Source organism: Phacochoerus africanus, chromosome 8 (assembly GCF_016906955.1).
Source record: "Phacochoerus africanus isolate WHEZ1 chromosome 8, ROS_Pafr_v1, whole genome shotgun sequence".
In the NCBI taxonomy this organism is placed as follows: domain Eukaryota; kingdom Metazoa; phylum Chordata; class Mammalia; order Artiodactyla; family Suidae; genus Phacochoerus; species Phacochoerus africanus.
In genome coordinates this window covers 51619291-51644912 of record NC_062551.1, presented here as the reverse complement: position 1 = coordinate 51644912, position 25622 = coordinate 51619291, and the positions used below count along the sequence as shown (strand labels likewise).

At 56.2% G+C, this 25622-nt stretch overlaps 2 protein-coding genes across 3 annotated transcripts in view; one reads left to right on the top strand and one right to left on the bottom strand.

Annotated features, from left to right (window-relative positions):
* Positions 1-1403: 1403 nt before the first annotated feature.
* EXOC3L2 (exocyst complex component 3 like 2) lies at positions 1404-24849 on the top strand. 2 transcript variants are annotated; one of them, XM_047791178.1, is made up of 13 exons: positions 1404-1451; positions 1931-2007; positions 6410-6948; positions 10792-11437; positions 13089-13200; positions 14126-14227; positions 14321-14421; positions 14629-14739; positions 16584-16719; positions 20487-20609; positions 20990-21145; positions 21968-22089; positions 24226-24849. In XM_047791178.1, the coding sequence occupies exons 3-13, from the start codon at positions 6426-6428 to the stop codon at positions 24497-24499; spliced, it is 2406 nt and encodes an 801-aa protein (XP_047647134.1). In that variant the 5' UTR covers positions 1404-1451; positions 1931-2007; positions 6410-6425; the 3' UTR covers positions 24500-24849. The 2 variants fall into 2 exon arrangements, with proteins under 2 accessions (XP_047647134.1, XP_047647135.1); XM_047791179.1 differs by lacking the exons at positions 1404-1451; positions 24226-24849 and adding an exon at positions 22306-24025 and having other exon boundaries at positions 1829-2007.
* LOC125133116 (very-long-chain 3-oxoacyl-CoA reductase-like) overlaps positions 24764-25622 on the bottom strand; it is a 31267-nt gene continuing 30408 nt past the window's right edge. Inside the window, exon 13 of the transcript XR_007136422.1 lies at positions 24764-25622. The gene's annotated coding sequence lies outside the window, so the exon portion shown is untranslated.

Sequence of the window (25622 nt, the reverse complement as noted above, 5' to 3'; positions counted from 1 at the left end):
TCCTATACACTTTCGCCCACCACACTTGGGGTTCACCCAGGCGCCCCAGTTCCCAGTACTGTTGCCAACCCATTTCCCAGACGGGAGGTGGGGACTCAGACTTAAAGAGGGGAGGTCACATCCTGGATGAACCTTGAAAGAAGCATGCAAAAGACCACTTGTATGATGCCATTTACACGCAATTTTCAAAATAGGTAAATCCATAATGACAGAAAGTAGACTCGGGGTCACCAGGGGCTGAGGGGGCAAGGGAAATGGGGATTGATTGCTAAGGTGTAACACGGGTTTCTTTTGGGGGGCAGTGAAAATGTTCTGGAATTAGATAATAGTCAGGGCGACCTTGTGAATATACTAAAAAACACTGAGACTTTAAAAAACACCTTAAAAGGGTGGATTTTGTGGCATATTACTTATAGCTCATAAGCACAACAGCATCAGTGGCCTCTCTGGAGCAGGGGAATGCAGGTTCCATCCCTGGCCTGGCACAGCGGGTTAAGAATCCTGCGTTGCCACAGCTGCGGTTTAGGTTGCAACAGCAGCTGGGATCTGATCCCTGGCCCGGGAACTCAGAGAAAAAAAAAGGGGGGGAGAGATCCCACAGTTGGCCATGGCCCATAAGAAGCCACTTGGTTCTAGCCTGAGGTGCCTTCTGAAAACGACCGGTCCGCACTGACTCTGGGAGGGCAAAGCCTGTCCCTCCCCCTCCCCCTTTGCCACCCAACCACCCCTTTCCCCAGGGTCCACTGTCTGGCAAATCCAGTCCTTGGAATCTTAACCCCTGACACCCTGAGCCCAACCTTATGTCCACAGAGCAGGGCTGGGGGAGGAGCAGTGATCCCTAAGCATAGCCCCCCCAAACCCCAATGTTAACGCTACCCCATCCCAACTGCAATTTTGCCAAGGCAGGTGATCACTCTCTCAGGCCCAGGGAAATGACCATCGAAGCCTAAAACCCAGCCTGAAAAGTAACCTTAGTCCTGCATCTAACTCTGTTCAACCCCCACCCGGTTCCCAGCCCCAGCAGACCTGCCGTCTCCATCCCACTTCCAATCCTTAGCTCTGATCTATCCCTGTTTGTTTGTGTATTTGGTAAATGACTCTTTCCTGAGCACCTACTATGTGCCAGGTGGCCATCTAGGGACATAGAGATGAACAAGGCAAAAGCACAATCTCTTTGAATTTGTATTTGATTGGGGAGAATCAGAAAATCCACCAGAGGAGTTCCCATCATGGCTCAGAGGGTTAAGAACACAACACAGTGACTGTGAGGCTGCAAGTTCAATCTCTGGCCCCACCCAGTGAGTTAAGGAGCTGTGGTGTAGGTCGCAGATGCAGCATTGCTGTGGCTGTGGCGCAGACTGGTGGCTGCAGCTCCGATTTGACCTCTAGCCTGGGAACCTCCATCGGCCTGGAGGAGAGAGGACCCAGAGGAAGCAGAAGTGCTTTTGCTGGTCGGGGAATGGCTCAAGCTGAGACCCGGATGATAACTGGGGGGAGGGGGCATATGGAGACCTGGGGACAGGGGCTTTGGGGCAGAGAGACCCACAATTCCAAAGCCATGCCCAGGGCCACCCCCTTAGGTCCCCAATCCCAGTCCCTGGCCCAGCGGAACCTTCCTCCAGGTCCACCCAGAGCAGGGAACACAAGAGAGAGCTTTGGGCCCATATCCAGGCTGGGGTGTCTGGAGGGGGGTGCTGGTACCCAGGATGGTGTTGTCACCTCGGGAGGTGTGAAGAGCTGGCAGGGGCTGCCAATTCCGCCCCCAGGGTGGGGCGAGGGTGGGGACCTGACAGCAGCCTTGTCCTTCTTCCAGTGCAACCGCAGCCTGGCCTAAAAGAGCAGACAGATAACAAGTCCTTCCCGCCCCTGGCCCCAGAGAGGGAGGGGTTTCCTGGCAGGAAACTGACCTCCTCTAACCCCCCCTCCTCAGATCCAAGCTCTCAGCAGTCCCGGCTGAAGTGGCCTCAGGACAGGACAGCAGAGGGACAGGGGGACCCCAACAAGGAGGTGAGTGCACGGGAGGAGTGGGCAGGATTCCTACACACCCTCACCCCAGGGGCCCCCCTGAATGTGGGGACTAGATCAGAATTGGGGTGAACGTGTGCCCTGAAGCCAGAAGAGGCTGGGGGTGAAGAGAGAATTTAGGGCCTGACCTCAGGAGGGTGCCAGTGAAAGGGCGGAGGGAGAAGGGAGAGGGGCAGGGCAGACTTTGGGGTCTCTGAGGATCCAGGCTGCAGGAGCCAGCTGGCTGGGGAGAGCCTGGAGCCACCCAGGAGAAGGAGAGGTTCCCGGGATGCTCTCTGAGTGCAGGTGGGAAGGTTGAGCCGGAGAGGGAGGGGCGCTTGGCTCCATCCCCAAGAAATGGGGTCTTTGAGAGGGGAACAGGGACAAGGGTTGGGATGGAGAAGGAGTGGGAGACAGAGGGGGGAATGCGGTTGGGGACACAGATGTGGATGAGTTTGAAACAAGTTGGGCCAGTGCCGGGATTGTTGGGGAGGGGGCAAGTTCTGCATTGGGCTGTCAGCAAAATCTGCAAGAGTGCTTCCCTAAGAAGACACGGCCCTGCTGGAGGTGATGCCTTCTGCAAAGAAGACGGATGCCTGCAGAGGGTCTGTGACTTTGGGGAAAGAGGCTGGCAGCGAGGAAGAGGAGGAGGAGCCCAAAGAGGGAAGTTCTGGTGGCCAAGACATCCTGCGGGAGCGGGGAGGCTGGGGGGCTCAAGGGTTGCCTCGGAAGTGAGTCAGGGGCCTGGGCACTGGGAGGCAGACGATGGGGCTGGAGGGGGCAGGATGTCGCAGTCAGTTTGCAGAGGTGGGTGTTGGAGCCAGGAAGGGGAAAGACGTCGGGGCGGGGGGGCAGTTTGGGGAAAATGTTGCAGCCCGGTCTGAGGATGTTGGAAATGGTCTGGGGATGTTAGATTCAGGTTGGGGGTGGGAACCAGTGGAGAAAGTCAACTCTAATTTGGATGGGGAGTTCCCGTGTGACTCAGCGGGTTAAAAATACGACTAATATCCATGAGGACGCGGGTTCGATCCCTGGCCTTGCTCCGCGGCATTGCTGTGAGCTGTGGTGTAGGCTGGCAGAGGCAGCTCTGATTCGACCCCTAGCCTGGGAACCTCCATATGCCACATGTGCGCCCCCCCCAAAAAAAAATCTAGTTTGGATGAAAAATAATACATCTAGTTTGGGTGATGTTGTCTTCAGCTGGAAAGAAATTGGAGCTCTCTATTTCAAGGAGGAGGTAGAATATTTTGGGGGTACAGTGGAGCCAGGTCTAGGATGATGGAGCCATTTAGATGTGGAGGCATGTCGAAGCCAGATTGGAAGACGAAAGAGGGGGAAATCAGTGTGCGTGTGTGTGTGGGAGGGGGGGTATTGACTGTCCACAACCATGGGGGCCACAGGCAAGCATTGCCATGGTGACTGCCCCCCTGGGGGATCGGGGACCTTGGAGAGTGGAGAGAGGCTGGAAAGGTGTTTCTAGGAACTGGAGGCTTGAGAAACAACAGCTAAGATCTGGAGGCTGAAGTCAGGGAGGAAAGAAAGGGGCTCCCCATCATCAAGGGCTGTGCTGTCATTCATGGCTCAGCCAACTGGGGGCCCCCTTCTGCATCAGCCTCCCATCCCCACTCCCCACCCCCACGGCCCAATCTTTTTTTTTTTTTTTTGCTTTTTTAGGGCCGTACCTGTGGCATATGGAGGTTCCCAGGCTAGGGGTCGAATCGGAGCCACAGCCGCTGGCCCACCCCATAGCCACAGCAACATTAGATCCGAGCCATGTCTGTGACCTACCCCACAGCGCACGGCAATGCCAGATCCTTAAGCCACAGAACAAGGGCAGGGATCAAACCTGCCACCTCATGGTTCCTAGTTGGATTCGTTTCCACTACGCCACGACGGGAACTCCCCACGGCCCAATCTTGACCCTGTCCCTCGCCTGCTCTTAACCTGTCCCAGAACAACCTACATGTCTAGCCATGGGAGGATGTGTGAACATCTGATCCTCTACGTAGTTTTGGCACAGCCACACAGTGGAATAGTACGCAACACTTAAATTAATTAGTGCCACAGAGACTGGCCTGGATACATCTCACATGTAGCATGTGAGAAGGAAAAAAAGCAAGTGGCAGGGGATACACGTAGTATGATACAGGGTATTTATAGAGAGTTTAAAACCGTGTGAAACAATATGTTATTTCTGGATACCACTCTGGGTAGGTACAGAGTCAAAGTCGGCTTGGCTGGTGGACAGGATATTCCAGCTGCAGCTTTCCTTGGGAGAGGGCTAGAGCCCACAGGATCAGCGAGTGAGTTTTTTTTTTGGGGGGGGGGGCGCTTCTGGGCATTTGCAAAGTTTAATTCTTTAAAAAACAAACAAACTGAATCAAAAAGAGCGAGTGTTTGCTTTTGATACAGCAAGGACTGTAAGCACGGGGGAATTATATTAAGTTTGTTTTCTATACTTTTCTGAATGTTCGGACTCTTTCATCAGTTTCCAAAGTGCCCTTCCATGGGAGTTTCTGGTGGCTCTGTGGCTTAAAGATCCAGCATTGTCATTGCTGTGGCTCTGGTTAGAGCTGTGGTGCAGGTTTGATCCCTGGCCTGGGGAACTTCTGCATGCCACAGGTGTGGTAAAAAAAAAAAAACAAGAACCAAACACCAAACAAACGAAAGAACCCTTCCATGGCTCCCCAGTGCCCTGGGGAAAATGCCCAAAGCCTTCTTTGTGGCTTTCCAGGCCCTGCGTGGCCTGCTCCCTGCTGACCTCCCCGGCTTGACTAATCATTCCTCCTCCTCCACAAGGAATGAAGTCCTTGCCTCCTTCCTCTGTTTCCTGTTTAGCACCCAATCACTCCCAGAATGACTGCTCTGAGACCTGGGGACACAGAGGTGACCCAGACAGCCCTGATTCTGCCCTCCTGGGGCTCACAGTCCAGTAGGGAATACAGATCCAGGCCCAGATAGTGATGACCCAGAGTGGGAGTATGAGGGGGGCACCTGATTCAGCCTGGGCCTCCAGGAGGGCTTCCTGGAGGAGGTGGCATTGGGCTGGAGGCTAAAGGCTGAATGGAGCATGGAGAACAGGCTTCAGCGTAGAAGCAGATGCTGACACCCAGGGGAGCCAGGAGTGAGGAGGAGAAAGTGGGAAAGCCCTGGGAGGTGCGCAGGTGGCAGGCGAGGGGACTGAATTTTGTCCCGAGGGCGCTGGGGAGCCATGGAAGGTTCAGAGAAGGAGGAGGGGCAGGTTTGAGCCCTAACAAGGTTCTCAGAGGTGGCCTGGAAGACTAGAGGCTGGAGAGCAGGGAGGAGGCTACTGCAGGGGAGCAGGAGGGGGCCTGGAATGGGGAAGGGGGCGGGCAGTGAAGAGGGAGGAGACAGGGATTTAAGAGATAAAACGGGTAATGTGAAAAAAAAAAGAATGCATATAACTGGGTCACTTTGCTGTACAGCAGAAATTGACAGAACATAGTAAATCAACCATAATAAAAATTTTTTTTAATTAGGATGATAAAAAAAAAAAGGAAAGAAATGGGTAGGATTCTGGAAGCTTCCAGAGGACAGGGACTGGGTCTGCCTCAGCCACCACTGTTATCTTAACATCTACACAGGGCTGGGCCCACGGCAAATGCCTAATAAGTTGTGTGTGTGTGTGTGTGTGTGTGTGTGTTAAAATCTACATAATGTAAACTTGACCATATCACCCATTTCAAGCGTACAGTTCAGGGGCCTGTTGTACATTCACAGTGTTATCAGCCATCGCCCATGCCTAGTTCCTCTGAAAGGAAGCTCTGTACTTGCTATGTGGTCCCGTCCCAGCCCCCCTCTCCCTGCCCACTAACCATTCTGTCTCTACGGATTTGCCTGCCTATTCTGGATATTTCCCAGTAAGTGGGGAGGACTGAACCAGGTGGGGTAGAGGTGACAGGGCTACTGACTAGACAGGGGAGGAGAATCAGGTGCCCAAGTGTGTGACCTGGATGCCTGGGTCCCAGACCATAGAGTCTCTGCCTTGCACTGGCTGAGCCACCTTGGCAAAGACCCTTGCCCTCTCTGAGCCTGTTTCTCAACCACTAAGATGAGGAACCTTCCAGGGCTGGAGTCAGGTGGGGAAAGGGTCTGAACACCCCGATGCGCAGGAGAAAGAACCCGGGATGTGGAATCAGACAGGTGTGGATGCGAACCCTGACTTTGTCCCCAAATCACTGTGGGACCTTAGGCAAACGCCTTTGCTCTTCCGAGCCTCAGTTTCCTCATCGGCAAAATGGGCATAATGATAAAACTCACCTCACGAGATTGTGCAGATTTAAGGGGTAAGTGCTCAGTCCACTTACGCCCCAAAGTGCTGGGTACCTAAAGGCATTGCCATCAATGCCACCCGTCATCAATACCACCATTATTTTTTCCCTAGGTCCCCACCTGTCAAAATGCCCATCCTGAAGAACCTAGGGGTGGCAGACTCTAAGGTGCCCCGGGCGGGGACTCTGCCCCTGAGGTCCTCTCGGAACCCCTTTGAGGAAGTCTCAGGGCTGGAAGAAGAAGAGACCGGAGAGCTGGGGACCCTGCCCAACGGAACATCATGTCGCCGCCGCGCCACCCTGGAGAAGCTGGCAGGCCTGGCCCCCTTCCGGCTGGGTAGAAGCCCCGGCTGGCGAGTGGGCAGCCCTGGGGATGGGCAGCCTCGCTCTTTCCTGGGCCGGGTGCTGACACCGGGGATGCGTAGGAGCTCAGCGGATTTCGGCCTCCTGGCCAGGCTTCAGGGGACCCGAGCCCAGGGCAACGAGGAGGCGGCTGGGGAGGCTGCACGGAGACTGGCCTTCCTGAGACTGGGGCGCGGGCCCAAGCCCCGGCGTGCATCGCTGGCTGAGAGGGTGGTGCCTGCGGGCGAGGCAGCTCCCGAGCCCCCGCCCAAGGTCCCGGAGCCCCCAAAGATGAAGGAGCCATTGTCAGGTGAGTGGGGAGCCCTGGCTCAGTCCTGGGAGAATCACAGTGTCTCCACCTGTGGCCCCATCTCCATTCACTTCTCTGCTTTCCATCTGCCCACCTCCAAGTACGTGACCAGCCCACCCCTCCTGAGGCCCTAATCGCCATCTCTGAGCTCCAGCTTCAGCCTCACGCCACCCCCATCCCCAGTCTGTCCCACTCTCCACCTGCCACCTTCAATGTCACCCCCTTGTCCAACGGAATCACCAACTTTGGTTTCATCTTCTCTAATCCCTGTCCCCAATTTCTGTCTTTTTTTTTTTTTTTTTTTTTTAGGGCCGCACCCACAGCATATGGAGGTTCCCAGGCTAGGGGTCAAATTGGAGCTGTAGCTGCTGGCCTACACCACAGCCACAGCAACACCAGATCCAAGCCCAGTCTTTGACCTACACCACAGCTCGTGGCAATGCCAGATCCTTGACCCACTGAGCAAGGCCAGGGATCGAACCTGCATCCTCATGAATCCTAGTCAGATTCGTTTCTGCTGCACCACACGGGAACTTCCCTGTCCCCAATGTCAACCCTCTTTCCCTTGCTACCCTCGAATTCAACTCCGTCTCATCTCCTTTCAAAATATCCACATTCGACCTGGACCTTGTGCCCCTCCCTAACTACCCTGTTCTCATCCTTAACCCCAACTCTCACCCCTAACACCAATCCCACCTCAACCTCCTCCTTCAGCCCCAAACTCCTCTTCCATCCCTCTCTGAATCCCAGCCCTAACCCCATCCCGATCCTAAATACCCAGCCCCAGCCTCCAGCTTCATCCTTGCTTCAACTTACGTCCAGACGTCATCTTCACACGCCCCGCTGCCATGCTCATGTCTCCTGTCTCCCAACTACATCCTTCCAAATCTCCACTACCTGTGTTAGTTTCCTGTTAGGACCGCAAACTGGGTGGATTCAAACTGTAGAAATTTAGTCTCTTTAGTGCAAAAGGTCTGAAATCCGGCTGCGGTCAAACCCCGCCCACTCTGAGACCTGCAGGGGAATCTTCCCTCTCCTCTTCCAGCTCCTGGTGCTTTGCCAGCAGTTTCTGGCATTCCTTGGCTTGCAGGTGCGTCTTTCCAGTCTTCCCTCCTCGCCTGGCCTTTTCTCTGTGTCTGCGACCTACACCAATAGCTCACGACAACGCCGGAGTCTTAACCCATGGAACGAGGCCAGGGATCGAACCCTCGTCCTCATGGATACTTGTTGGGTTCTTTACTGCTGAGCCACGAAGGGAACACTGTTCTCTGTGCCTTCACATCTTCTCCTCCTCTGTGCACGTCTATCTTGTTGTCCAGGTTTCCCCTGTTTATCAGGACACCAGTCCGACTGGATCAGGGCCCCATCCTGTGACTTCGCTTTAACTTCATTGCCTCTACAAAGACCCTATTTCCAAATAAGGTTCATTCTGAAGTACTGGGGGTTAGGACTTCACCTATCTTTTTTCCTGGTGGGGGGACAAACGCAATTCAACTGATAATGTTGCCCCAGTTTTATCCTCAACTCCAATACGCTCCCCAACCCCAATGACCTCCTCAGTGCCTTTTTGGTCCCCCCCCCCCCCCGCCCCCAGCGCTTTTTCCAACCCCATCGCCTGTCTGCACCTTGAGACACAGCCACATGCTTATTCCCAGTCTAGCCCGTTCTTCGAACACCATTTTTAACCTCATTGCCATGCCCAATACCATGACCACCGCCAACTGGTCCAGCCCCATGCCATGGCCCACTCCCCTGCTCTCATGCCATCCTCAGTCGCATCCCCCTAAAGCATCTTCAACCCCTTCCCCTCTTCAGTCTCACTGCCGCTTCCCAACCCCAGGGCATCCCAACTCCATCTTCAACCCCATTCACCTCCCCAGTTTCCTCCTTCAGTCCTAGTCGAATTCCTAATCCCTCTCAGCCCCCATTTTCAACCTGAACCCCAAACTCAATCTCCTCCCAGGCTAGGGGTCTAATCGGAGGAGTAGCCACCAGCCTACGCCAGAGCCACAGCAACACAGGATCCGAGCCACATCTGCGACCTGCACCACAGCTCACGGCAACGCCAGATCCTTAACCCACTGCGTGAGGCCAGGGATCGAACCCTCAACCTCATGGTTCCTAGTCAGATTTGTTAACCATTGAGCCATGACGGGAATTCCTCTTCCTACATTCTTAATCCCATCTCTAGCCCCATCCTGAGTCCCAATCCTAACCGCCCATTTCCAACCTCCAGTGTCATCTCTGTCCACCTTCCTAATCCCGACTTAAGTCCAAACTTCTAACTCGCATCCATCTTGAGCTTCTTTCCAGCCTCAACGTTCCCCTACGCTCATCTCCAACCCCATCCTTACCCCAAACCCCAGATGTCATTCCCAATTCCTTTCCCACCTCCCTCTTCAGAGTTCAACCCCAACCCCACCCTAACCCTAAACTCCCTCATCCCCACCCTCATTCCCACCTTCCTTCAACCCCACCCAACCCTGTCCCTGTCTCCACCCGCCCCCACACCTCCCCTCCGTCACTGGCCAGCCCTTGCAGCCCCAGCGCTGGGGAGCCCTTTCTTCATCCTCTGATGCCCTCCGCCTCCTGGCCAGAGGCTATTTCAGCCCCTGCTCCCTAGGGACTGGGAGGGCACCACAGGGAGGTGAGAGGGGGTGATTGGAGCCCCCGCCTTCTGGAAACGGATGGGCAGAAATAGCACTGGCCAGGAAATAGTTTTTCTGCCAGGGAGGAAGTGGAGGGGGTGGAGGTGTTGGGGGTAACCCTGGGCCACTGGGACCCTCCCTCTGCCTCCACTCCAGGCCTCCCAACCCCATAGCTCCCCTTTCTGGGGGGGGAGAGGTTGGGAAATCATCAGAAGCCAGCTGTCCCCACCCCAAAAAACCCATCTCTGGTCTTCCTAGCCTCTTTCCAGCTCCCAGCCCCCACCCTACCCACCAGGCTAGGGCTCTCTCCATCCCTCTCCCCCCTTACCTGGCTCTGACTCCCCTCCCTTGATCTCCCACTTCCTCTGATGCCTTTCTTTGGCCCTGATGCGCTTTTTCCACCCTAGCTGCCCTCAGCTCCCCCTGTCCTCACCCAGTCCCTAATAACCTCCTCCCAGTCTTGACCCCTCCGCCCAAGCTCTAACCCCTTCCTGCTCCTTCAACCCCCACCCCCACTTCCTCTGACTCCGCCCACCCACCTTATCCTCTCCCTAAGCACGCACCCTCCAGTCTTTTAACCTTCCCGCATTCAGACTCCCTTTCGAGGTCTATTGCCGAAGCCCCTCTTCCTTCCGTAACCTTCTCCTGTCCCCTCCCCCAGGTCCCGGCTCTCTACTTCCCTCCCCCACCCCCTCTCCCCTACCCCCACCAGTCCCCACCTCTCCCCGCTTTCCCTCCATCCTCTTCCCCCTCCTCCCCTGCCCCCCCCACCTGCCCTCATCTTTCTTTTTTTTTTTTTTTTTGTCTTTTTAGGGCCGCACCCGCGGCATAGGGAGGCTCCCAGGCTAGGGGTCCAATCGGAGCTACACCTGCCGGCTACACCACAGCCATAGCCACGCAAGATCTGAGCTGCGTCTGCGACCTACACCACAGCTCACGGCCACGCCAGACCCTTAAGCCACCGAGCGAGGCTAGGGATCGAATCCGCAGCCTCATGGTTCCTAGTCGGATTCGTTCCCCCTGCCCTCAACTTTCTCCTCCCTTCCCTTCTCCTAGCACCCCCAAGCCCTCACCTGACGCCCTCCTCCCGGCCCCTTCTCCCGAAACGCCTGGACTCCTCTGGCTCCACACATTCCGCCTCCTCCCAATGCCCGCCCGGTTTTCATGCCCCTGATCTCCCGCTTTGCGCCCACAGTGCTGGAGATCCTGGGCTTGATCCAGCAGCGCGAGCTCGCCCGCGCCGACGAGCACATCTTGGAGCTGGAGGCCGAAGAGCTGGCGTCGTCGGGGGGCGGCGCACCCGTGCCACCCAAAACCGAAGGCGCGGGCAGCCCCTCAGGCGGGGGCCGCCGGGCGCGGGACGTGGCTCTGCTGTACGAGGCCCTGCAGCGCGAGCTGTGGGCGCTGGTGCGCGAGACGCTGGCGGGCCCCGGGCCGGGCGCGGGCGCCGGGCCGGGCGCCGTGGCGCAGCTGGGCCAGGTGCTGGTGCAGGAGGAGGCGGCCGACGGGCGCCGGGGACCCGAGGCGGCCCGCAAGCTGCGCGCCCGCTGGGCCGAGGCGGTGGCACGCGCCGCCCGGGAGCGCCTGGAGGCGGCCGCGCCAGGGGCGCCCGGAGGCCTGGCGGGGCAGCTGGAGGCGCTGCGGGGGCGGCTGCTGGAGGATATGGGCGTAGTGCGGGGCCGCCTGGCGCCCTCCTACCCCGCCGGCCTGGGCGCCTTTGGCGTCTACCTGCGCGGCTACCACGGCGCGCTGGCCGAGTGGATCGGAGCCGCCGCCCGCCGAAGGCTCCCGCTGACCGACCGCTACGCGCTGCTGCACTGGCACAACCAGGTGTACCCCAGGTGAGCCGGGGCCCGGCCGCTCCCGGGTCGCGCAGAACCCTGGTTCCCCCTACCCCCTCCAGCCCTGGCCTCTTCACGTCCTAAGCACCCTGGACCTTCAATCCCAGAACCTTAACATCGTGAACCCTTCCAGACTCTGCACTGGTGACATTTACAAGCCGAGCCTCTTAGCGCTCTCCACGCTTCCTGAGCTAGAACCTCAGTAACACGGATCCTTCTGGTTCTAGAACCTTAACACTGCTGATCCTCCCTGTCCAAGGAGCTTAAAGTCATCAGCACTTAACACCCAGAATATAAGCCCTGCCCGCCCCTCTAGTCCTAGAATCTTCGTGCCCATGACCCTTCTCATTCTAAAATCTTGGCACTGGTGACCCTTAGAATTCTAGAAGCCTCACTCTGCTCCTGCCTTAGATCCCAGGGCATTAGCACGGATGACTCTTCCAAGCTTAGACTTTTGGGAGGGCCACGCCCCGTGGCAGGCAAAAATTCCTAGGCCAGGGATGGAACCCATGCCACTTCAGTGACAATGCCAGACCTCTAACCATTAGGCCACCAGGGAGCTCCCTAATGGTAGAACTTTAGAACTGATGACACTTTCAATCCTAGAACCTTGGCACCAATGAGCCTTTGAATCTTCAGCCTTCGCTTTGTCCCCTCCTTGGGTTCTAGAACCTTGACACTGTTGATCCTTCCAGTTTCAGGATGGTAGCACTTTGGGTCCCTTGAGTTCTATAATCTTGGCATCTAGAACCTGAGTACCCTTGACCCTCCCAGTCCTAGAATCTTATAACCATCCTGCCTTTGGATCTTAAAATAGATCCATTCTTGGAGGGGGGAGGGTGTGTGTGTGTGTGTGTGTGTGTGTGTCGCTGGAATAGGTGATTAGCTATGACCAGGTCACTACCCACTCCAGGGAAAAGGGAGTTAGCCACCCCAAAACACACGTTGGAGGGTGACGTGGGTGAGTGGTTCCTCAGACCAAACAGGATGCTATCACCAGAAGAATGGGACGGCAGCAGTTACCAACACGGACTCCCTAGATCCCCTTTGGGAATATATAGTAATGACATTCACACACCCTCCGTTAGAGACGAGGCTGGGTAGGGAGCCTGGGATGGTGAGACATGAGTTAAGGCTGACTGGCAGGGAGATGGTGCTGCTGGCTGAGAGGATACCATGAGCGAGAGCCTGGTGGTGTGTGGGCGGTGGGGAGAGTGATGTCTTGCCCAGGCTGGCACCACTGGCAAGGCTGTAGAAGCAAGTGGGGATGGGGGTGGGGTGGGAGGGATGGACTGGGGAGGCCTCTGAGGCCAGGAGCAGGGGTAGGGACTAGGCATGGAAGTGGCAGGGAGCTTCTCTGTGGCGAAGCCCTAGTGGGTGAGACCTTGTGTGCTGGACCATCCAGCCTGGACGTGACCCCTCCAAGTCTTGCTGGGATCTCATCCATCAGGGAGCTGACTCAGAGAGCTGGAGCCAGGAGAGCAACAAGTCCAGAGACTTCCTGTGAGGGATGAGCAAAGCAGGCCCCAAGAGAGGAAGGGAGTGGCCCAGGTCAACAGACACACAGGGTGCACAGGGATGGGAATGGGGAGGGGCTCGGCGGCCTAGCCCCACCTCTCACAGACCCCTGTTTTCTCACCCCCACCCCCAGAGAGGTCCTAGGTCTGGTGGACATGGTCGCCCTGGAGAATGGGGAGCTGGGGCCCCTTCTGTCCCCTGGCACCCTTCGTGGCTTGGAGGATGAATGTGTCACAGACGTTAAGGTACCCGGAACTTGACATTGGTGATTAGGGAGCGGGGAGGCTCTTGGCAGAGAGGGAGGGGTCACAGGAGCTGGAGGGCCTCTCCCCCACCCCCTTTCTCTATTTCACGTCTCCCCTGAAAACTGTAGACCTCTGAGTTCTGTCCAAAAGACAGAGACATGTTACGTATTGTGTATCCTACACACCCGGCGGGGCGTAGAGACACCCATGGAAGGTTCGATGCATTCAGACGCTTCAAATCTTACAGCAGGAGAGTCAGTCACAGAACCTCAGACCCAAAGGCTCACAGCAGGAGGGCCGTCAAAGCCTCTCCACCTATCAGCAGGGCTGGCAGTAAACACGGCTAATAACTGGCTGGGCACAGACACTGCTAAGCAGAATGGCCCAGCCACAAACACCCATGCCAGCCAGGGGGGTGTTTCTCCACCTGAAAGCCAGTCCCACCCCAGCCCCAGACTGAGCGCTTTGACGCTGAGAGATCAACAAGTCCAGCGTCTCAGACTCACCGAAGTGGAGACACATGGGACCCGAGAATCAGAGATGCGGAAACCTTAGAACCCCAGACCCTCAGAATTCTTGAATCACAGATTTTGGAAATCCGTTGTTTTGCAGAACCTGAGAGCAGCCTTAGCATCGTCAGATAATGAGAGCATAAACCCTTGAGCCCTCTGGCTCTTAGCGGGAGGAGGCTTAAAACCACAGGCTCCTTGGTATCAAGCTCTAATTGTGGATTTAGGAAAGGAAGGGGCTGGGGCGGTCTGGGGTGTAGGTTCTCTCCCCAGCGTCACCTTCATGAGCCTCACAGGTAGAATCCAGACCTTCTGGGGACTAAGATCCTGGGATTTGTGGGGAGGGGGACACAGAAAGGAGGGAGAGGCTCCCAGGCACCCTGACTTCTGCCTCTCCCCTGGCCTCCCCGCTCCAGGCTCAGACGAGGGCAGCCCTCCTTCGAGTGCTGCAGGAGGATGAGGAGCACTGGGGAAGCACGGAGGACTGGTCCAGCAGCCTGGCACAGGATGTGTGTGAGGTAGGGGCTGGGAAGCGGAAGGAGAATCCGCTGCGCGGGAAAGTGGGACCTCGCACCCTCCTCACCCCTTCTCATTCCCCTGGACCCACACAGCTGCTGGAAGAGCACACCGAGCGAGCGCCCCGCATCAGCCAGGAGTTTGGGGAGCGGATGGCCCACTGCTGCCTGGGGGGGCTGGCAGAGTTCCTGCAGAGGTATGGAGGGCTGGGGGGCAGGGCACAGGTCTGGGGTGTGTGGCCTCTGGACCCCGATCCAAGGGAGAGAGGAGAGATGAAAGAACCCCGTCGGGATGGGCAGGGCTGCCTCAGTGGGGATCACAGGCTGTGCCGGGCTGAGTGCCCAGCCGGGGACCCTTATCCAGCAGTGCTCCATCTGTCGGCCGCCCTCTCTCCTCCCACCAGCTTCCAGCAGCGTGTGGAACGATTCCATGAGAACCCAGGCGTCCGGGAGCTGCCGCCTGACACCTATATCAGCAGGACCATCTCCCTGGTCAATTGCGGGCCCCCCCTGAGGTGAGAGCACCCACGATGTGTGAGGGAGAAGCCCAGTTCCAAGTGACAAGCTGATGTGGGGTGCCCAGCTCCTGGGCGGGGGGACTGCAGGGCTGGCCCTGAGAGGCATATACAGGTCTCCTCAGAAGTATAACACCTGGGGGTCCTGAAAAAACTATAGCATCACAGAGCACGAGAACTGTAATCAGAACAAAGGAGTGTTAGAAATAGAGGAACCTAGAAGCCAGACTCTAGGAATTACTTTTTTAAAAAATGCTATCTTTCCTTTTTTATTAACTTTTTTTTGTCTTTTTAGGGCCACACCTGTGGCACATGGAGGGTCCCTAGGCCTATGCCACAGCCACAGCAATGCCAGATCTGAGCCACATCTGTGGCCTACACCACAGCTCACGACAATGCCAGATCCTTAACCCACTGAGCAAGGCCTGGGATGGAACCCGAAACCTCATGGTTCCTAATCGGATTCATTTCCACTGCACCAAGACGGGAACTCCTCCTCCCTTTTTTTTAGTTGACTTATTTTTAATTGAATTTTAAAAACTAGGAATTCATTCACATGGTTCAAGATTCACGATACAATACGGCATCCAGTGAAAAGCCTCCCTCCCCCACGCCCCCTCCCCCCAGTTACTGCTAATGTTTTCTGTAGCTTTGCAGGAGTATTTGATACATTTACTGGCAAATATGTGTAAATATGCATAAATGTACTTCATGCATATGCATATATAGCATGCATATGCATATTTCATACAAACAAGCACATATATTTAACTGTGTGCATACATATTATTCCTTTTCCTCTTTAAAAAAATACACATGGTAGAATATTGAACACACTCTCCCCTATTCCCCTTCACACCTTGGAGATCTTTCTCTGAAGGCCTGAAGAGTTCCCACATTCCTTTCCCAGGTCAGGGATTGAACCCACGCCACTGCAGTGACCACACCAGATCCTTAACCTCTAGGCCACCAGGGAATTCCCCCTACATTCCTTTTTCATATCTGAACTGTCTTCCACTGTTGAGATGTGTCATTATTTATTTAATCTGTCTCCAGTGGCAGGACAGTGGCTTCCACTCTTGCACGCAGAAAAACCTGGCACATCTGTCCGCTGCCATAAGTGTGCTCAGGGATGCATTCCCAGCAGGGGGTCTGCTGGGATTTGAGCAGAAAGTGCCAGGTTTTTCTCCTGTCAGTGATGGAGATGGTCATTACAGGGACCAGCAAGGAGAAGGGCAGACTTTGAGAATTACAGTCGCTTAGAATCATAGACCTTTAGGATGGAGCTGTCCCCGGGCTCACCTAAAAAGCCCCAAGAGGGAGTTTCCCTCGTGCTCAGCAGAAACCAATATGACAAGTGTCCATGAGGACACAGGTTCCATCCCTGGCCTTGTTCAGTGGGTTAAGGATCCAGTGTTGCCATGAGCTGTGGTGTAGGTTGCAGAGGAGGCTCGGATCCCGGGTTGCTGTGGCTGTGGCTGAGGCCAGAGGCTACAGCTCTGATCTGCCCCCTAGCCTGGGAACCTCCATATGCCATGGGTGTGGCCCTAAAAAGACAATAAATGCATTTTTAAAAATAAAATAAATTAAAAGCACCAAGAGAAACAGAGACTCCGTCCTCTCCGCTTCGCCCCCTAGACCCCTAGATATTCTCTGGAGTGCCCCTCCCACCCCCTGATATTTCTCAGCTCCCAGGCCCTCCCCAGAGCCCCTGACGTTTCCCAGCTCCCCATCTGACTTGCCACCCTTGTGCCCCACGAAATAGGGTCCAAGGGGAAACAGGTACAGGCGGCTGGGCTGAGATGATGGGGCTCCTTGACTTTTGGCTCCACTGATTCCTTCAGGGCCCTGGCGGAGCGCCTGGCCCGGGTAGGGCCCCCCGAAAGTGAGCCGGCCCGAGAAGCAGCTGCCAGCGCTCTGGACCGTGTGACCCGGCACTGCCACCAAGTCCTGACCGACTTGCTGTTCCAGGAGCTGCAGGTGAGCGAGGCAGTGGGCCGGGGTGAGGTGATTCAGTGTTCGGGAAGCAGGCAGAGGTAGGGGGAAAGGCCACGTCTAGGCCTTTTGAGGGGACAAAGAGGTGGGGGGATATGGTCAAGTGGAGGACAGAGAGGCATCAGCTGAAGGCGCCTTGGGACTGGGTGGAGGCCCTCCCCACTGAGGTCCCTCAACCTCCTGCCCAGCCTCACCTAGACCCTGGAGCCTCGTTCAAGCGCCTCTGGGCTCCTGTGCATGCCTAGTTCAGAGGCAGGGGCGGGGCTGCTGGGCATACTGGGGAAGGGAACTGAGAGGGGTGCATGTCCCCAGGTGTAACGCATGCTCCGTGCATGTTGTGGATCAGATTGTGTCCTCCTCATGGCTCCCAGCTCACTCGGGGCAAAAGCCAAAGTCCTCACTGTGGCCCCCAAGGCCCTCATGGTCTGCCCTCTCCCTCTGTGACCTCATCTCCTCCCACTTTCCTCTTTGCTTATTCCACCCCAGTCACATCTGCCCCCTTGCTGTTCCGAACATGGCACACACACTTCAACCACAGTGCCTTTGCACCTGCTATTCCCTCTGCCTGGATTACTCTTCCCTCCAGTAGCTGTGAGCCCCCTCTCTCACCCATTTCAAGTTTTTCTTGTCTTTTTTTTTTTTTTTTTTTTGGCCATTTCTTGGGCTGCTCCCGAGGCATATGGAGGTTCCCAGGCTAGGGGTTGAATCGGAGCTATAGCCGCCGGCCTACTGCCAGAGCCACAGCAACACAGGATCCGAGCCGTGTCTGCGACCTACACCACAGCTCACCACAACGCCGAACCCTTAACCCACTGAGCAAGGCCAGGGATCGAACCCGCCACCTCATGGTTCCTAGTCGGATTCGTTAACCACTGAGCCACGATGGGAACTCCTTACCCCCTTTCAAGTTTTGACTCAAATGTCACCTTCTCAGAAGGACCTCCCCTGACTGCTCTATTTAAAATAGAAGCCCCGGAGTTCCCTCCATATGCCGCAGGAGCAGCCCTAGAAAAGGCAAAAAGACAAAACGACAACAACAACAATAAAATAGAAGCCTCTAAGTGAGAAAAAGACTGTACATACATATATATGTATGACTGGGTCAATCTGCTGTACATCAGAAATTGACAGAACATTGTAAGTCAACTATAATTTAACAAATTAAAAAATAAAATAAAATAGAAGCCCCTGGAGTTCTCTTACGGTGCAGCGATTAAGGATCTGGCATTGTCACTGTAGCAGCTTGGGTCGCTGCTGTGGCGCGGGTTCAATTGCCGGCCCAGCAACTTCTGCAGGCCACAGGATGCAGCCAAAACAAATAGATAAAAGTCAACAAAATAAAATAGAAGCCCCTGAGACTCCCGCATCCCCTCCCCCTCTGTTTGTCTCCAAAGCACTTATCACCACCTGCCATGTTATATCCTTTGCTTTTTTTTTTTTTTTTTCCGTCTGTCTCCTCCCACTGGAATGTTAGTTTCTCAAGGGCAAGGATCTGTTGGAATGTTTCTAAAATAACTTATTATGGAAAATTTCAAACATACACAACAGTAGACAGAATGACCTCTTGTGGACCAGCTCCAGCAAGTATTAACTGCATCTCTGCCCCCTCCTCTCCTGCCCTGAGCTCTTTTCAAGCACACCTTTCATCTCCTATCATCAGCCATTGACACGGCAGCCTGTATCTCCGGGAGATAAGGAACTCATCCTTTTTTAAACAAACATAGCCACAATGCCGTTTTCTTTCTTTCTTTCTTTTTTTGCTTTTTAGGGCCACACCCTTGGCCTATGGAAGTTCCCAGGCTAGGGGTCGAATTGGAGCTTCAGCTGCTGGCCTACGTCACAGCCACAGCCATGCAGGATCTGCACCAGTGTCTGTGACCTACCCCACAGCTCACAGCAATGCTGGATCCTTAGCCCACGGCGTGGGGCCGGGGCTTGAACTTGCATCGTCATGGATACTTGTTGGGTCCATTACTGCGGTGCCATAAGGGGAACTCCCACAATGGCATTTTCATACCCGACAAATGGAACAAGAATTCCTTGATATCATCAAATAGCAGATCAGAATGCAGATTCCCCGAACCGCTTGCCATAATCAAGAGCTTGGCATTTGGTTTGTCTCATTCTGCTCTGTGTCCCCAAGCATTCTCTGATGTGTCCCCGGTGATCCACCCAGGGCTGGGCCACAGGAAGGGTTCAGAGAGTGTTTGTTGAATGACTACATGGACCAGTATGGGAATTCAAGTAAGCAAGTGTGCAGGGGGTGGGGTGGGGATGATATAGTTTTTGTTGCAGCCCCGGCTGTACTGCTTTCAGGTAGGGGGACTTAGCCAACTGGCTTTCCTCTTGGGGTCTCTGTTTGCTCATCTGGAAAATGGGTCCAGGAATTTCCGGCTTCACAGATGGTTGTGAGGAAGGAAGGGGCTTGCAGCCAGAAAGTGCTTAGCTCGGGTCCCGGCCCTGGGGTATTGACCATCTTGATCTTCCGAAATGTACAGTCTTTACGGCAACAGCGACACATCCTGAGTCGAATGCTGTACCCAGAGCATCAGCTCATTTAATCTGCACCTGCTTTTCGACAAAAGCCCACAAGGCTCATTTTTGGAGGTTCAGAAAATGGGGGAGTTCCTGTCATGGCTCAGCCGTGACGAACCTGACTAGTATCCATGAGGACTTGGGTTTGATACCTGGCCTCACTCAGTGGGTTAAGGATCAGGCATTGCCGTGAGCTGTGGTGTAGGTTGCAGACCTGGCTCAGATCTGGCTGTGGCTGTGGCTGTGGTGTAGGCCGGCAGCTGCAGATAGGATTCAACCGCTATGCTGCGGGTATGGCCCTAAAAAGACAAAATAATAATAATGATAAAGTAAATTTAAAAAAGAAAATGGGGCTACGGTGGGATGAGAGAGCAGGAAGGGAGTGCTGGGCCAATGGGAGCCTCAGGGACCTTCAGACCCTCAACTCCAGAGGTGGCCAGGTGCCTCACCTCCCAGTGTCCACTGGCTGTAGCATCTCCCCCACACTCCTCCCAGCCTCCCTCTCAGGGACAGACCCACCGCGCATCCCACCTCCGGGATCCAGAGGCCTCCATTCCCCTCCCCCCACAGGTGGCCACTCACTACATCCTATGAATCTACCACCTGCATTCTCTCCCCCCCTCACCCCCTCTCACCCCTTTCCCTTCCTTTCAGAGACCCCCGTTTCTGCCTCAGTCTTTTCCCCTCCCATCATCTCAGCGAAGCACAAAGCTGACCCTCTCCCTCTCCTGCTTAGGACCTGCCATGGCTCCCCAGTGCCCTCACCAGAAATCTGGAGCTTCTCACACAGCCCAGGAGCCCTGTGCGCTGGGCTCCGGTCCCCTGACTAGCACCGTTTCTCCACTGGGCAGTCATCAGGCACCCCCTCCCACTCTCCCATCCTTCAAAGGGCCCTAGCTTCATACAAAGCTCTGCTGTCTTTGTCTTGAAAGTCTTAATCATTTAACAAGGGTTTCCCATTTTCCTTGTTCATTGGGGGGTGAATTATCTAGATGGGCTTGCCAGCCACCCCGTCTATGGGGGCTCTGTCTTCCCTTCTGGACTGTGAGCCCCAGGAAGGCAGGGCCGGGCTGTCTCCGTCACTGCTGGGTCCCCCAGCACCTCGGGGGCCCTGGTTCAGCTTGGAGCAGGGTTTGGGGAACACATGTTGACAAAGTAAGTGAAGAAAGAGGGCGGAAGGGAGGCGAGCGTTAATGTCTCCCCACTGTGCCACCCAGCCGCACTTCAACAAGCTGATGCGCAGGAAGTGGCTGAACAGTTCGGAGGCCCTGGACGGCATCGTGGGCGCGCTGGGCGCTAAGGCCCTGGCCCTGCGCAGGATGCAGGACGAACCTTACCAGGTATGTATGGGGGAGGAGTGGGGGGGGAAGCCGGGCGGCGGGGCGGGGTGGGGGGGAGGGGGCGGAGCCAGAGCTCTTGGCCGGGAGAGACCCTTTCCAGGTGCGGTGGAGGGTGCCCGCAGGTACCGGGGTATAGGGCGGGGTGCAGGCGGGATGGGGGCCTCTGCGAGGTGGAGCTCCGAGAAAGAGGAGGGGGCTGGGCTGGGGCATCTTTTAGGGGCAGGTAGGAGGGTGGTCGCAGGGTGATTAGGGTGGGGCGGGACAGGAGTCACCCGTCAGGAGGGCTGCTGCGGGTTGGGGATGGGGAGGGGTTCCCGTTGGGTGCCGGAGAGGGCACGGGCAGGTGGCTCACACTCCCTCGCATCTTCCCGGGTCCCCAGGCGCTGGTGGCCGAGCTGCACCGGCGGGCTCTGGTCGAGTATGTGCGGCCCCTGTTTCGCGGGCGCCTGCGCTGTGGCTCCGCGCGGACCCGCAGTCGCGTGACCGGGAGGCTCCGGGAGGACGCGGCGCAGCTGCAGAGGCTGTTCCGACGCCTGGTCAGTGCAGTCGGGGGGCGAGGGGGGGCGAGGGGGGGCTCCAAAACGGCGGAAAACCTTGGCTTCCGCGAATCCCCGGACTCGAAATCCCAGAGCGGGGGCTTAGAATTAGACCGTCGCCCAACTCTCAGCCGATAGTAACTCTCTGATCTTGGTCTGATCTTGGCCGTCTGTGAGTAAAAAGTCTAGCTTTCTAGCGGTGAGAGTGCGCTCTGGGCGCAAACGAGGAGAAAGATGGTCCCTATGGTTTGTTGTGGGGATGAGATCAGTTACATTCCACTAAAAGGCCTGAGGACATGGGGTCCTAAACATGAGCTATTATTCTGAGCGCAGAGAGAAGCAAAACGCAGCAGAAACTTAGAACCTGAGGTTCCCAAAGGCAAACATTTCAAATCACCAAATCTTACTTGTTGTCATCAGCAGGACTGGCCGGGTCTCTCTCAGCTGCTAATCCAAGAGTTTCTAGCCTGGCATCATTGGAATTTTCTTTTCAATTCTTGTAGATTCACATGTAATTATAAGAGAGAAGAGAGGGAGCTCGCTGGCATACCTTACAGTTTCCCCCATAGGAACATTTTGCCAGCCTGGGTTTTGAGGGGTGTCTCTGAGCCCCAAATTATCTGCAGAACTAGGTGTAGCTTATCCTGTGGATTTTTCTTCAAATGTCTAAAGGTCCCAGATAACTTCTGACCACAGGGTGCCCTCTGCCCGGCTTGAGGGAAGAAAAGCGCCAGGAGAGGCGAGGACTTGGGGGGCTGTGGTTTGGAGGGCGTGGGTGTTGGCTGGGGCCAGAGTGTGACCCGGGGGTGCCTTCCCGCACAGGAGTCCCAGGCCTCGTGGCTGGACGCCGTGGTGCCCCGTTTGGCCGAAGTTCTGCACCTGGAAGACACGCCCAGCATCCAGATGGAGGTGGGGATGCTGGTGCGGGATTACCCAGACATCAGGTGAGACCCCCACCCCCACGCCGGCCGGTCCCTTTCTGCCCGCGCTGCCCCTCCCGCCGAGCCTTGGCATCCGTCCCTGCGTTTCCTGCCTCTTGGGCGAGGGAGGGAGGCGGCGAGCGTGTCTGACGGCCGTTTCCTGCTGGAACCAGGGCATTATTAATACGATTTCCCTCCTTCTCCTGCCGCCGCCGCCGTCGCTGCCGCCGCCGCCACCAGGCTCGCAAACAAACAAGCAGTCACAGGAAGCCCGGGGCAGGGGGGTCGCAGGGCCGCCCGGCGGCAGGAAGGGCCGGCCCAGCAGGGGGAGCCGCGGGGGACACGGGGACACGCACGGGCACACGGGCGCACACGCACTGGGACAGTGGCAGGCGCGATTCAGCTGCTGATGGACCATGAACTTTCTCTGCAGTTCTCGCTGAGCCCCAGCGCCCTCCTCTGGTCCATGGGGACCGTATTACTCTTTTCATAGGATTATTAAAGAACCATCCTTGTCAATTTCTATAGCATCACCGTGGTGACAGCAGAAACAATACCAATTCTTGCTTATTGAGGCCTTACCTCAGCATCCTATACACCCACTCTATAAGTAAGAGGTATTCTAAGAGGTTTTTTAGAATAAAAGCTCTTTTAGAACATATTCGTAATTAAAAGGCAGCACCACTCTAAGGACTTAGCACCAATGGAAGGCAGGCAGAAATCCCATAGCTTATCCAAAATGTCACAGTTAGTAAGCAGCAAAGCTGGGACTTGAACCCCGGCAGCAGGCTCTAAAGCTGGTACACCTGACCACCACACAGCGCTGCCACTTGCTCATGGCTGGTGGCATTGGTGACAGTCCTACAGTGCTAGTCAGGCAGACAGACACTCATCTCCAGAGAGACAAACCCGCACAGGACCTGGGAGTGAGGCATCAGCTGTGGGCGTAGGTTGAGGGCTTGGGGCTGAAGGTGAAGATTTTGGAACTGATTCAGGATGGATGGTGCTGGTTCTGAGGTGTGGGGCTCCTGTCCTTGGGAAGACACAGAACTCTGGAGTCCCCCGGGGGCCGGGTCTCCACATTCCTGCTGGAATGGGGTTTCTGAACTTGAACCTGAAGCTCCATTTGAAAGGTCCCAAACTGGGAGGAGGGGTTCCAAAGCGGAGTTTGGGGGCTGTGTTTTGGGGCTCAGTTGAGCTGCAAGGTTCTTGAGCCCCATTCTGGATGAATGCTTTGGACCTGTAGAGATTTTAAAGCTGGGATATAGGAAGGTGAAGACCCTGAGCTGGGTTGAACAAGATGGTAAAGACCCTAGAACTCTGAAATGAAAGTTCTGGAAATGAAGGTTGGATTCAGGATCTTGGGTTGACACATGATGTTGACTCTGGAGTTGAGTTTGGGCTCTGTGATCTGGAGCTGAGATTGGGGTGAATTCACAATGGCGAATCCATTGCGTTGGATTCGGGGGGAAGAACAGAGTTAGTTTTGAGCACAAAGTTTCTGGTGAGAGCGAAGGCCCCCAAGGTTAATTTTAGGTTCCAGAGTACAGTTTTGGTGGAGAACAATTCCAGGAATGGGTTAGAGGTGAGGTGAGTGTTCCAAGGTCCAAGCTGGAGGAGGGCCCTGGAACTACAAGTGCTGGAGAAGGTTCTATACCTGCCTCCAGGCCAGGTTCGGGTTAGGATGGGGATGCAGGTGAGCACTTCCGGGCTAGATTTGCGTGATGATGTGGGGCCATTTGAGATGCAAGTGAAGTTAAGGGTGCTGGCGAGTCCAGAGCTTAAACAGGCGGACGGGTACCAGACTGGAAATGCAGGAGCTGCCTGAGCTAAGTTGGGGGTGAAGATGGAAGGTTAGTTTTGATCAGAAGCTGAGATGGGGTGAAAAGGAAGGTTCTTGTGTTGGGTTCGGAGGAGAGCGTTCTGGAATCCTACGAGGAGGAGGATTTGGAAATGGTTGGGAGGGAATTCTGGAGGGGGGTTGGCGGGAGGGGTGGGATCTGGGAGGGGGGCTGCTATGGAGGAGGAATCTGGAGGCAGCAAAGGGGCTCCAGAGCTGAGCAGGGTCTGGAACAGACAGTCCGGTGTGGCCCACAGGTGGGCTGGGAGCACCTCGAGCAGAGAACCCCATGCCCCTGTCTGTCCCCTCCTCTATCCCAGGCGGAAGCATGTGGCAGCCCTCCTGGACATGCGGGGCCTCCGACGCACCTCCGCCCGCCATGAGATCCTGGCGGTGGCCCGGGACCTGGAACTGTCGGAGGGGGGCAGCCTGTCACGCCCTCGGGACCGCCCCTTCTTCGCAGACATCCCTGTGCCCCGGCCGCCCTTCTGCCTCGGCCTCCCTCTCTTCCTGGGCCGCCTCCCCCTGTCCCAGCTGGCCTGCCTGCCCTGGCCTCGGCCCCCGTCTCCATCCCGGGCCCGGGCCCAACGCTGAGACTCTCCAGCCCCGCCTCGGTGTCCCCCACTCTCTGCTGCTGACCCACCATCCTCCAGACCGCCTGCCTGGGCCCGCAGACCCCTGGGCTGGAAAGATCCTTAGAGGACGCCTCCCCTACCCCCAAACCCCCAGAAGAGAAACAGACCAGAAGGCATAAGGACTTTCCCAAGGCCACGAAGCTCGTTCCCAGCACCACCTCCCCAGCCTAGTGTGCGGTGGGTGGTGTTCTGGAAGGCTCTACAGAAATATCCCAGCCCCCCCTTTCCCCTCACCTCAAGGTCTGGCCTCCATCCAGTGTATTAAGGAACGTGTGATACTTAGAATAAAGAGGTTTCTATTTAACACAAGGAAGGGCTGAGTCCCCAGTGTATGGGGGGGAGGAAGGACCGAGGGCAGGGCCCAGGGCCAAGGGCTTCTCACACACCCAAGGCCGGGCCAGGGTCCAACTCTTGGGCAGGGCAGTGGACGCTGCGGGCCACCCCGTTCGCACCACGTCCCCAAGGCTGCGTGACTGCAGGGCAGGCCCTTAGCCTCTCAGAGCCAGGGTCCTGCCATCTGTCAGTCCCAGAGTGCCTCGTCCCTGGGCCTGGTGGCTCCGCCTTGCCTTGGCATGGCCCCCCTCCCCCCTCCTTAGCCGGGAAGCTGTATCTCAGGAGGAAGGAGGTTGGGGGCAGGGCTGGCGGCATCCAGGGCGCCCTCCTGGGTTGACGCAGGAAAGTCTCAGGGTGGGAAAAATTCCAGCCTCTCACCCCCAGCCCCACCGGATCCTGGTCCCCACGGAGATCTAGAGGTCACCTCCTCGCTGACCTCTGCCCCTCCGGCCCAGCTGGACAGCCCATGATGGATGCTTCCTGGCCTGCCTTTTTTTTTTTTTTTTTCTGAGAAGTCGGAAGGAGGAGGCCATCAGGGGTCAGCCTGGAGGCTGGGGTTGGAACCTCACGCACAGTTGAACTCACGTTTGAAGCTGGGGACTCTTGGAGTTCCAGGGCTGTGTGACACCAGGCAGGAAGCTGACCCTCTCTGGGCTGTGGTTCCTGTTCTTCTCCAAGGAATTGCTGAATCTCTCTTTGCCCAGGACAAGGTGAGCTGTCCAGAGGGTACACGTTCCTCACTTCATGTC